General features: G+C 43.2%; 1 protein-coding gene across 3 annotated transcripts in view; it reads left to right on the top strand.

Moving 5' to 3' along the window:
- Positions 1-283: 283 nt before the first annotated feature.
- The window catches only part of LAP3 (leucine aminopeptidase 3), a 34,675-nt gene continuing 22,325 nt past the window's right edge, over positions 284-12,633 (top strand). The window contains exons 1-4 of one of the 3 annotated variants that reach the window (XM_081959534.1): positions 284-334; positions 6,753-6,868; positions 8,329-8,383; positions 11,169-11,274. In XM_081959534.1, coding sequence (XP_081815660.1) covers positions 299-334; positions 6,753-6,868; positions 8,329-8,383; positions 11,169-11,274 — 313 coding nt within the window. In that variant the 5' untranslated portion in view covers positions 284-298. Of the gene's footprint in view, positions 335-1,112; positions 1,248-6,237; positions 6,369-6,752; positions 6,869-8,328; positions 8,384-11,168; positions 11,275-12,633 lie in introns of those variants that run through there. The other 2 variants (XM_081959532.1, XM_081959533.1) reach the window with 2 other exon arrangements.

Here is a 12,633-nt window from a genome sequence, read left to right as displayed (position 1 = left end):
TTCAAAAGGAAGTACGTAGCTCCATGTCTCTGAGTAGTGCCACCCGCTACCTACCAAACCACAGCCTACAAATGGGTAAAGTCTCAGGCTGGAAAGGTTGCAAGTCAAACTTAAGAGAGGTTGTTAGTGAGGGGTGAAGAAATGCCTTTGCTCTTATTAATAGAAGTCAGTCCTGTCCAGGTCAAAGAAGGTCATGACTCTATCTTGTTCTGCATCAGCTAAGCCATTTTAAGTCCAGGCCTGTGTTAGGAGTTACACACTGGAGAGGGATGCTGAAGAAGCCAGAAGAGGGAAGGTCATGGCAAAAAAGCTGGACTTGAGTCCCAAGAAACAGGTGAGCCTGTTTGTCTCCGAGAAATTGAGGGGAGATTTGATGTCAAACTTGTAATAACAGCAAGGCTATTGCTTGACAAGAGGAGGGAAGGACAAATGTAAATGCAAAGAAGCAGAGTCTAGTTGGACTTTTGTACGCGGGTCTGCTTTTGACAGGTGATTTCGCAGAGAAGGCTCTGCTGTTTTCTTGCTGCGTTTTACACAAAAAAAAAAAACATGGCCCTTGACTGCTGCTTCTTCCTGGGCTGAGCGAAGGGGTCTTGTCTAAAGTTGCCCTGCTGGCTAAGCGCCTAGGATAGGACTAAAACTCAGTGTCTCCCGGTTGGTAAAGCACTTCCCCAACTTGGCTCTGGAGTGGAATTGGTTTTAGAGAAGAAACCCAAATAAATCCCCATTCACGCTGGACAGAATTTGCCTCCAGGCTCGGGGTATCCAGGTCTCTCTCCATTCCACGAGGGCCGACATCTTAAACCCAGCAGGCTTGACTCCCGTGCAAGAAGCGAGGGGGAGGAGGGGCACCCTGGGGACCCCCTCCCTCACAAGGGAGAGAAACGGAAGCTTTGCTCGGGGATCGGAGATCTGCCCGGCCGCCTGGGATTATTACTTTGTCCATGCATTTGGTCAGCAAGCGTAGACCCTTGTAAGCAGCGTTGAGAAAAGCGAGGTTGTTGCAGAAAAGATGTCCGCTGCCCTTCCCACTATGGCCTCCCCCACCCTTCGTATGGAGCCTCGCCTCCCGCCCGGCCCCTCGGGTCTCCCCCGCCCCGTTCCCGTCGTCCCCCTGGCCGTGGGCGGCGAGCATGCTTCTGCCGCTGCTGCTGGCGAGAGTTCGGGGCCCGCTGATCGCCCATCCCCCGCGCGCCCTCCTCCTCGCCGCCTCCATGGCTGCCGGCACGCGCGCCGCCGCTCGGCAGGTAGGGCTCGAGCGCGCCTCTCGGGCTCTGGGAATCGGAGGCAGGCGTCAAGCCCTCGCGACGCTCCGCGGAGCCTCCGGACGGCAGATGCGCCGGGGCGCTGCGTCGCGGACAGCCTTTTCCCCGTCTTTTCCAGGCTCCTCTGATCTTCGCAGTTGAGCTGGAGGTTCGGCCGCCCCAGCACGTGGAGTGCTGGCTGGCCGGCTGCGGAACTAGCGAGGGAAGATGGTCGGGGTGGTTTGCATTTGCCGGTGATACTGTCCCAAGATCGAGCCCTCTGTGTGACATGAACCCCCCCTGCTTCATCAATGGCCCGAATCTGATTTTTTCTTTTTTTGGCGGGGAAAAAAAGACGCCTCTAAGTGGAGCTTGGTTGGCCACGATCACGACACGGGTTGGTGCGTTCCGAAGGGGCTCAGAAGCACTTTTCGGATCCCTTCGGGTGCTTAGTAAATTTCTTGCTTCCAAGGTTTTTTTTGTGGACATAGAACAGCACAGTAGGAATGTTTTATTGGTAATATTATATTTTTATCTGTAACGCTGTTCCCCTTGGAAGGAAAGACTTAAAAGCCCCCGCGGTTTCGACTTGCAATATTTCTGAACTGGGGTCACTATAACATGAGCCGAGAATTCACTGAAAGTATTTAAACCTGCCTTGCCCTGTTGATATAACATAGGGTAACAGAGTTGGAAGGTGTGGTCATCCAGTGGTGGGTTTCAAATTTTTTTAGAACCTATTCTGTGGGTGTGGCCTATTTTGTGGGCGTGGCTTGGCAGTCATGTGACCGGGCGGGTATGGCCAACTTAACATAACTCATGCACACTCAGTCACATGACCACACCACCACCCCCAAGCCATGTGGCAATTTTTGGGGGGACTCCTATGAAGTTGGGGGGGAAGAGAAGGGGAAAACCTCCCAAAAATAGACAACTGGAGGATTAAGGGCTGAAATTAGGGAGATTGGAGAAGACAGGACAGAGAGGAATCCAGTAGAAAGCTATCGCACACTGGGGAAAGAAACCTGGGAGATCAGAGGCGGCAAGACAGAGAGGAATCCAGTAGAAAGCTATTGCATGCTGGGGAAAGAACCCTGGGAGATCGGAGGCGGCAAGACAGAGGTGAATCCAGTAGAAAGCTATCGCACGCTAGGGAAAGAACTTTGGGAGACGGGGGGGGGAGCGATGGAGCGACAGGGCGGGGCAGGCGTTCCGGAAGTTACTTCTGGGTCCACCTTTCGAATGTCCTCTCACCGGATCGGTAACTTTCACCATCCGGTTCTCCCGAGCCAGTGCGAACCGGTAGAAACCCACCGCTGAGGTCATCTAATCCAACTCCTGCCCGAGCAGGAGACCCATACCATTTCAAACAAGTGGCTGTACAGTCCCTTCTAAGAAAGCCTCCAGGGCTGGGGCACCCACAACTGAAGGTATTCCACTCACTTAGGAAATTTCTCCTCCTTTCTAGGTTGCTTCTCTCCTTGATTAGTTTCCCTCCATTGTTTCTTGTCTTGCCTTCTGAATTTGAAAAATAAATTGACCACCTCCTCTTTGTGGAAACTTCTCAAATACTGGAATACTGCTATCATGTCTCCCCTAGTCCTTTTCACCAGACATACCCAATTCCTGCAACCGATCTTCATATTTTTAGCCTCCTCCAGCCCCCTAATCATCCTTGTTGCTTTCTCCACTCTTTCCACGGTCACAACATGTTTTTTATATTGTGGTGGCCAAAATTGGATGCAGTATTCCAAGTGTGGTCTTACTAATGATTTGCAAAGTGGTACTAATATTTAACATGATCTTGATTTTATCCCTGTTATCATTGCAGGATTGCATTGGGGTTTTTTTTGGCTGCAGCCGCACCCTGCTGGCTCATATTTAAGTGATTGTCCACTAGGACTCCATAATGTCTCTCAGATACTGGCATTGGCTCATGTTTCACCACTCACTTCTCTTTTTTCCTTCCCCCTTCATTCTCATTTCTTCTTCCTTCCCTCTTTCCTTATTTTTCCTTCCTTGAACTTTTCTCATCTTTTCTTCTTTTTCTTTCCTCTTTCCCTTTCTCCATTCCTGCTCCTTGCATGCTAAAATGCAAAAGGGGAAACATTTCTCCTTTTGTTTTGTTTTTAGTTTTGATAGCCCTCTGCTAGGCAAAACGGGGTGCCGCCCCCCCCCCATCCCGTTTTTAGCCTGGACAACCTCCTGTGGCAGTCTGGCAGCTAAAACAGGGTGCGGGTAGGCTGCGCACGACACCCCACGCCCTGTTTTTGGCCTGGGCAGCCTCCTGCAGTACTCTGGCAGCAAAAATGGGGCGCAAGCAGGCCCCCCTCCCCCCAATGTCATGTTTTCTCTAGCAGAGCCACCGTGGGCTGGTCCTTTACTATTTCCAGGCTGGCCCTATGGCGAGATCTAAACACCCCACAAGCCATATCCAGCCCGCAGGCCTTTAGTTTGACAACCTTGGTATAAATGAACAAAACTCATCGAAGTCATAGAAGGGTAGTCAATGAATACTGTCTGTAAATCCATATGACAGAATTTCTTTAGTGTAGTGATATTTTTAATATTAATTGGGTTTGTTTTTGGATACTCTTATCTAATTTCCTTTTTAACTTTTGTAATATGTGTTTTTTTAAAATGTTGTACGCCGCCCTAAGTCCTTTGGGAGAAGGGCGGCATATAAATCCAATAAACAAACAAAGAAACATTTTTATACCATTGGTTATAAAACAGATTTAATTTAACTAATTTAGTCACTTATTCAAATAATGAAATAAGATTATTTCTGAATGATCTGTTCTTGGTGAAACCATGTTGGCTTGTAGTTATATGTTTGTTTGCTTCTAGGTGTTGGCAGATTTGTTGCTTGATTATCTTTTCAAGATCTTCCCAGGTATTGATGTCAGACTGATTGGTCTGTAGTTTCCTGGATTTGTTCCCCTCCCCTCCCCCCCCTTTTTTTTTCCTGAAGATGGGAACCACATCAACTCTTTTCCAGTCCCTTGGTACTCCAAGAACTTTAAAACATATGGTTCAGAGATCATGTCTGCGAGTTCTCTCAGAACTCTGGGATGTAATGCATCAGGACCCAATGATTTGAATTTGTCTAGAGTTGAGAGGTATCTCTTAGCTTATTTTTGCTCATTTTAATTTGCATTCCTATTCCATCTTTTACAGTTCTGTTTTTGGTAAGTTGGGTTATATTATGCAAAGAATGAGTTAAACAGTTTTTTCTCTACTGATCGTTACTTCCTTGTCATCATCTCCAATTAGTGGACCAATTGTTTCTTTAACTTTTGTCTTGTTTTTTTATGTGTTGAAAGAATTTTTTTTTACCATTTTTGATATTTGCTGAAAGTCTCATTTTGTTCTGAGCCTTAGCTTTCCTAACGTCACCTTTACAGGTTCAAGCTATTTGTTGGTATTCTGCCTCAGTTGTGTGTCCCTCTTTGTTCATTTTTTTTGAACTTATCCTTTTTTTTTCTTTGTCTAAGAGCTCTTTTGTGCAACCATGGTGGTTTCTTCTTGGATTTCTTGTTTTTCTTTTTCAGTGGTATTGAGCTGGATTGATGATTTTATAATCATTTTTTCAGAATTTCCCAAGCTTCTTGAGTTGGCTTCCCCTTTAAGATTTTCATCCATGGGATCCTTTCCAAGCTTTTTCTGAGTTTGTCAAAATTGGCTCTTTTAAAGTTCTAAGACACTGGTTTGAATATGTTCTGTTACTTGTGTCTGTATTGTATTCTGTTTTGTATTGCATCATGTTTTATGGTATTGTGTTGTATTGTAATACAATACAGTTTTACATTGTATTGTGTCTGTATTATAGTCTGTTGTTTGTATCTGATAACTAGCATGCTTTGAGATCCAGCTCTCATTATCCCCAACAATGTGGCCAGTGACTGGAGGGGATGGGCGTTGTAATCCAGTACAACTGGTGAGGCCTGGTGATTGCTCACATCCAGATGAGTCATCTTTTCCTAGACATGCCCCTGTTCCCAATGGTTGGGATCCAGCTGAGGCCATTCCAGCTTTGCCTGTAACTAGGTTGTATCAGAAATCATGTGATTCAATGTGTTCTTCTGTGGATGAACTGAGTGACTAAATTGTATTGATTTTGCATATGATAAACCATATCTAGATTGATATTATCTTCAGTGAATGGCAGCAGCACTTTTTTTCAGCCTTAACTGCAGCTTTTGTTTTAGTCCCCCTACTCCCAAAACATGGTTTAATTCAGAACAGCCTTGTTCTAAGACAGGGGTGTCCAAATTTGAGAACTTTAAGACTTGTGGACTTCAACTCCCAGAATTCCCCAGCCAGCTATGGAAATTCTGGGAGTTGAAGAATTCTGGGAGTTGAAGTCCACAAGTCTTAAAGTTCCCAAGTTTGGACACCCCTGTTCTAAGACTTAAGAGATCAGGTTTCTTAATCTTTAAATTGTGGGGGGCTGTGGTTTTCAGCCACTTTTAGGGCAATAATTTTAAAAAAATCTTTTGTATAGAGAAAGACAGGAAAAAAACTGGGCATGTGTGACAAAATAGAAAAAAGACTAGAGAGGTCTACTGTTGCCAGTCCCCCCAAAATTGAGAATAATCCCCCCCTTTCCCCCCATAAATCCTTTAAACTGCCTGAAGGGACAAGCGTCTTGATTTAGCATCTGGAAGCCTTTAAAGTTAGTAGATCAGCATTTCCTAACCTTGGCAACTTTAAGATATATGGACTGTGCTGTCTGGGAAATTCTGGGAGTTGAAGTCCATACATCTTAAAGTTGCTAAAGTTGAGAAACACTGGAGTAGACCATGAGCATTTCATATGGTCAGGCACTTTCTGAATCTGTTGAGTCCTGCTTCTAGCTTGTTCCTCAGATTTCCCCCACAAGGCAAATTGAGATAAACAAAATGAAATCACTTGGGAAGGCAGCACTGAGCACCTTGAGGGCTTGCAGTGGGTCACGCCCTGCTGTTCCCTCTGTTTTCACATTGGACAGAGTTAAGCCTTGGAGGTGGGACCAAGATATCCGTCCCTGCTATAAAATCTGCCCCGGTAAGTGAACTGAAAGTGCCAGAAGTTCTGCAGACAATGCCTCATCTACAAAGCAATAGTCCTCATGGCGGAAAGGTGAGTTCAGATCTTGGGGCAAGAGGAAGCCATCAAGGGCTGGGAGTAGGAATTTGCAGCAGTTACATGGTCTAAATAGAGATTTTGCCTATCTCCCAATTTGTGTAGGCTGCTTCACTACATAACTTTTTCTTTTGAAAGGCTGGCCTGTCGTGAGCACGTTTAAAGATGATAAGGTTAGGTGAAATTAGCCTATTAATTAAAAGTTATTATATCTCAGAGTGACCCTGGTTTCAGTAGAAGAGAATGTTGCTCCATCAAAATAATACAATATAAAAACTATGAGTCTGTGTTGGAAATGTTTTGCCCTCTAATTTTGATCCTGTGGACAGGATCTGCCATTATTTTATGGATGTTACCTAACTAAACCTCCACCTTCTGTAGGGTCTCATTCTTGGAGCCTTTGCCAGTGACCATGATGACGCCCCTTCTCAGTTGTCTGATGCAGGAGAGGCTTTTGACAAACAAGTCAACGGGAAGCTGAAGGAGTTACTGGCCCTGTAAGCAACTGGTTGCATTTCCTTCTCTTTATTAAACTGTTGTAAAATGACAGGAAAAACATTTGGCCTTAAGGATGTTTTGCAAGTAGCTGCTGTAGGTGTTGCACATTTGTTCCCCATTTCTCCTTTCCCACATTCATCTTTTTCCTTTTTGCCATTCAAATGATGTTGATTCTATCTCTCTCTTTGCAAGCAGCCCCCCCTCCCTTTTTTGGGCTTCCCCAAAAGCCCATCATGTCAGGTGCTCTCAATTTCAGATAAGGAGCAGCTGACTAGAAAAGTGAGGTGGCCTAACCGTCATAATTAAAAGGGCCCTGCAACACTTAATATGATTCCCAAAAGATTTGCATACAGGTTCCTGTATGAACCTGAATGTAACATTCATATAAATCAAGTAGTTCTTTTTCCAGGAGAATGTGGGTGCTTTTGTAGCTGTCATAAAATTCCAGGAAAAGACATGGCTGTTTTAAAACACTGCTGTTTTATGTGCATGGCCCTCTGAAGCACCTTTTGGAAGAGAATCCAAAGTATGCATAGTTTTAATGGTTCACTAATTAGAACACGGTGATTAGCAATTTACTAAATGATACTAATGTCTTGGTCATATTGAATGTTGGTTTTTATAAAGTCAAAGGGCCACATCTATGTGAGTGAGGATTTTAAAATTAGAACTCAGATAGGCTAAGTTAGAAAGGCATTATTGATGCAAAGGCATTGGTGGAGACCAGAAGTGGTATTCAGCAGGTTCTGACCAGTTCTGGAGAACCAATAGCAGAAATTTTGAGTAGTTTGGAGAACCGGTAAATATCACCACTGACTGGCCCCACCGAATCCCAACTGATTGGGAGGAAATGGGGATTTTGCAGTATCCTTCACCTGGAATGGGAAGGGAATGGAGATTTTACAATATCCTTTCTCTGCCACGCCCACCAAGCCCCACCACACTCACCAAGCCATGCCCACAGAATGGTAGTAAAAAAAATTGAATCCCACCACTGGTGGAGACAGTGGTAGGACTGATTAGTTCAAACCTCTTGTAAGCCTGAGAGAACCACTTGATTTAAAGCAGTACTTCTCAATCTTGAAAACTTTAAGATGTGTTGACTTCAATTCCCAGAATTCCCCAGCCAGTTGGGGAATTCTGGGAGTTGAAGTCCACACACCTTGCCAAGGTTGAGAGACACTGATCTAAAGGTTTTATCTCATCATCTGCTGTTCTAGAGAGAAGAGTTCTCTCTTAGCGTAAAACAAAGATCCTGCCATTCATAGGTTGATTTATTTAATATATTTACCTACCACTATAATCAAAACCTAAGTACATGGACAGAAGGTACCCTTAGGTATAAAACCAGGCAGCTGTCTATTCTGGGAAAAGCTAACTTTCTGATCCAGCTGCTGATAGTAAGTGGGCAACATCTGTTTTGTTGTGGACTACTGAACATCTTTGTCTCCTATTCTAGTTCTGGACCACCTCTGAAGAAAGGGAAGACCCGCATCTTTCATGGTTTGCATCAGGTAGGGGGTAAATATTTAACAAACTTAACCATGTGCCTCTTAATTTTTAAAGGGATTTTTTTTTTTTGCTGGAAGAAGTGTGTGGTGGAACTTTGAGGATTTCCTGCTGAATTTTGAGGAAGAGAATTAGCCAGTTACAATATTACACAAATATGACAGTGAACTGAAAATTCCCATAGTACTTTTTTATTTCTCTCTGATAAAAACAGATTCTTCAGAACTTTCTCATTGGCAGAGATTATAGAACAGCACTGGAATAAAAATGTGTACATCCCATAGTTTTTCCAGTGTGGAGTTTGGCTTCTTCTCACAGCTTGCTCTAACCACATAAGAAGACAGCAGATCCAGGGTGAAGGAATAGAGGTAAGGCTACGTAAAGACATGTGTAGTAAGCTACCGTGATCTCAGTAGCTGATTATCTCGGATACCTATGAGCTCACCTAATTAGCAGAACCCGATGTGGGAAACAGTTGAGGTCATTGGTCACTGAGATTATGGCCATCTAATGCGCATGTCTGTACGTAACCTTTCCTCTCTTCCCACATCAGTTGTAGGTTATTTTCTATTTTCCCATTTATGCCTTGCAATAGGTCAGTGATGGCTAACCTTTTTCCCATCAAATGCCAAATGCGGGAGGAGCACAGGGGGATCATGCGTGTGTGTGTCCACACCCATAATGTTATGTGTGTGACCTTCCCCCTCCCCCTGCTTTTGGCGCACAATGGACCTGTTTTTCGCTCTCCCCGGGCTCCAGAGGCTTTCTAGGAGCCTGGGGGGGCAAAAACAGCCTTTCCCCTCCCCCCAGAGGCCCTCTTGAAGCCTCCGGAGGGTGAAAAATGGTGGAAAAAGAAGGCCGAAGTCAGCTGGCCAGCGCACGCATCTGTACTGGAATTGACACGGCAATGCCTCACGTGCCCTAACAAATGGCTCCACGTGCCACCTGTGGCATGCGTGCCATAGGTTCACCATCACGGCAATAGGTTCTTTATCTCTGTGATTCTTTGTCATAGTATCCCTAATGCTTTGAAATATCAATGCCATTTCTTTTTAGTAAGTCCTGCTCTTACTCAATAGTCGAAAAACAATGTATTCAAATGTTGCTCCTCAGAAGGTTCAATAATCATAGTTCTTTACATCTCAGGATTATTAATCAGTTCCATTTAAGTAGTCCAGGCAGGTTCCACAAATCAAAAGACACTTTACTTAACTTGAGAGTCTTCCTTATTCTCACAATATAGTCTCCAGTAATCATAAAATAGATAGTTATAAAACAATAAACAGTCCTCCAATGAATGTTGTTTATTTCTCTTATCAGGAATTTTCCTAAGTTTGTAGGGTATGGTATATTTTTCATTCACCAGTGGATGGTGCCCTCAGCTCAGGTTTCAGCAATTTTTCAAGTCTGATAAATTGATTAATCCAATTTTAATTCAATTTATGAAAGCAAAATTCAATAGTTCCAGCATTTTATAATGCCTTTCCAAAACAATGCCTATCCAGTTTAAAAATCCAATTTCTATATTTTAAAAGGTCTTTAGCTTTTCCCCCTTAGTTCTTTTCTTTTGGGTCTAGGATTTTTTTTTATGGTTGTTTGCCGCTTTAAGAATAGTTCTAAAAGTCTCTTTTCCTGGATTTTTCTCTTTTTTTTTCTTTTAAGGTTAGGGTCCAAATAAAAAAGGAATATTCTCACTCAGCTCTAGTCACTGTTTATTTACACCGCAACCTTTCTTTGTTGCCTCGGCTGTCCTAGCTTCATGGCAGCCATAATCTGCGACCTACAAGGTGTCCCTCTTTTCTTCACCACCCCTACAGGGTGGCTTTAACTCCTTTCAGAGCCCTCCAATGGGAAAACTCGGCGTGGGAGCGCAGAGACCTGCCCCTCACGCCGGATCTCATTGAGACGTCAGCCGGAAGTCTTGGTTCCAGGGCTTCTAAAGTTGACTTCTAACCCTTCAAATCTTGACTGTGAAACTCAATCTCTTAAATGACACTTGGGGGACTTTAGCTAAGGGAATGTGGCAAACTGTTTTTGGATATGAAAGCTCTGATGAAAGCCATGGGGCAGGTCCAATGAAGAAATATGGTGACTCAGTGTTCCAAAAAGAAAAGCATTGCAAAGATCAAACCTTTGACTAAAACTAAAAACTAATAGTTGAAAATGGCATCACAGTTTTATTTTTGGAAAGCAGGCTAATTCAGCTCACTGCCAGGAGTTGGATATTCACAAGCTCAAGGTTGACTCAGTCTTCCATCCTTCCAAGATTGGTAAAATGAGGACCCAGATTGTTGGGGGCAATATGCGGACTCTGTAAACCGCTAGCCTTAGAGAGAGCTGTAAAGCACTATGAAGTGGTATATAAGTCTAAGTGTATTGCTACACTTCTTCAAAGCAATGAACCATCCCAACATCTGAGGTTGCAATTATGTGTTTAAAAGATCTGATACCATGTTCTGAATTAAATGTATAGAAAACAAAATAGCCTTTCCTTTTTAGGGCTTTCTTGCAATCATACGCCATCCTGTTGCTTATCCATTTTGCATTAATATGTCAGATTAGATACTGGATATTACAAAAAACATTTCCATTCCTTGGAATTTTCTTTGGAAAGTATTTACTGCATAATGTTAGATTAGTCTCCCTTAACAGAGATGTTTTAAAATGTGAAGGAAGTAAATACTAGATTTGCTCCAATCTTGAAAGACATTCTTTGAAATTCCAGTTGGTTGACCTTAAAACAACAAAAAAAGGAAAAATGATTTGTTTTTCTCTTCTGTTTTGTTGCAGGCCTTTCCAAATGTAGTAGTTGTTGGCCTGGGAAAGAAAGCAATGGGAATGAACATAGATGAAAACTGGAATGAAGACAAGGAAAACATACGGGCAGCTGTGGCAGGTAGCAAAATTAAAACATTGCTTTTTGGTAATATATAATCTCTAATATTGCTTCCATAATGACTGCAATCTGTATTTTAAAAGAATGTTTCCGTTTGTCAAGCATAGTAGCTTAGATGGCTGTTGCTGGTCCCCCTTGCATTAAATTCTGTTGGACTTGGTGAATATTAAGCACACTGTTGTAAGCAGGATGGATAAAAGTCCATGATTTTTTTTAATTCACAAGAGATCAGGCCTCTGCAACCATAAGATACACGCTTAAAGAAATTTCAATAGGGCAGCTTGAATGGCAACTGATGGAACTGCCTGTTCCATACAAATGTGATGGGTATGTAAGGCCCTTGTCCTTGGCACCATGAGCGAAGCATGGCAGCAGAATCCAGCCCAAATGCAAAAGGTCAAATCTTATATTTTCAACAACTCCACTTTTTGCAGCCTTTAGAATCAAAGCTGGCGCAGCAATTGTTTGTGATAGCTTTCCATAAAGGAAAGTGTGATCAAAGGGAATCCAACTTAGAACTAAGGAGAAATTTCGTGACAGTGAGAACAATTAATGAATGGAACGACTTGCCTCCAGAGGTTGTGATTGCTCTTTCATTGGAGGTTTTCAAGAAGAGAGCCTTTTGTCTGGAATGGTATACAGCTTTGTGAAAAAGTCCTGCACTCTTTCAGTTTTAAGCTGTATTTACATGTTTAATCAACTTTTCACTCATAGAAATCACGCAAAATGAGTACTTTGATAGAAATTTCGGTAGTCAGATTGTGATACATAATTTTTATTAATATAACCAAAGTCTTTTTAAGGTTTTGAGTGAGTTTATGTGCTGAAACAAACACAACTTGAATTTTCGAGAATGTTAGGATCGAAAATAGCCAATCAGTAGCGAGCTTTGGCTGACCAATCAAAATGCACAGAGGCTAAATCTATGAGCCAATCAATGTTGTCATACTCTCTGACTATAAATAGGCATGAAAAGCATTGAGAAATTTAATTTAGCTCTGGCTGCGGGCAAGGATGAAGGCCTTTGCTTTCACCAGTACTGAGCAGCGGCATCACATCTTTGTGCTTCATGAAGAGGGTTACTCCTGTACAGAAATAGCCAAGAGAGTGAAATGCCACAGTGAGCAGAGTGGTTGAAAAATACCAAATAACTGATTCAGTTGATGATAGGCTCCGCTCTGGAGGACCAAGAAAGTCGACAAAACGGCAAGATCAGGCTCTGCAGTGCATTTCGATGGCTGACAGGAAGCTCACCTCACCTCAGATTACAAGAATTTGGGGTGAAACATGTGATGTAAAAGTGTGCACAAGCACAGTGTGTCACAGACTGTTTGCCAGAGTGCTCAAAGGCTGCAGGGC

Source organism: Natrix helvetica (genome assembly GCF_964273705.1).
Source record: "Natrix helvetica genome assembly, chromosome: 7".
NCBI classification, from domain to species: domain Eukaryota; kingdom Metazoa; phylum Chordata; class Lepidosauria; order Squamata; family Natricidae; genus Natrix; species Natrix helvetica.
This window is presented reverse-complemented; position numbering and strand designations above follow the sequence as displayed.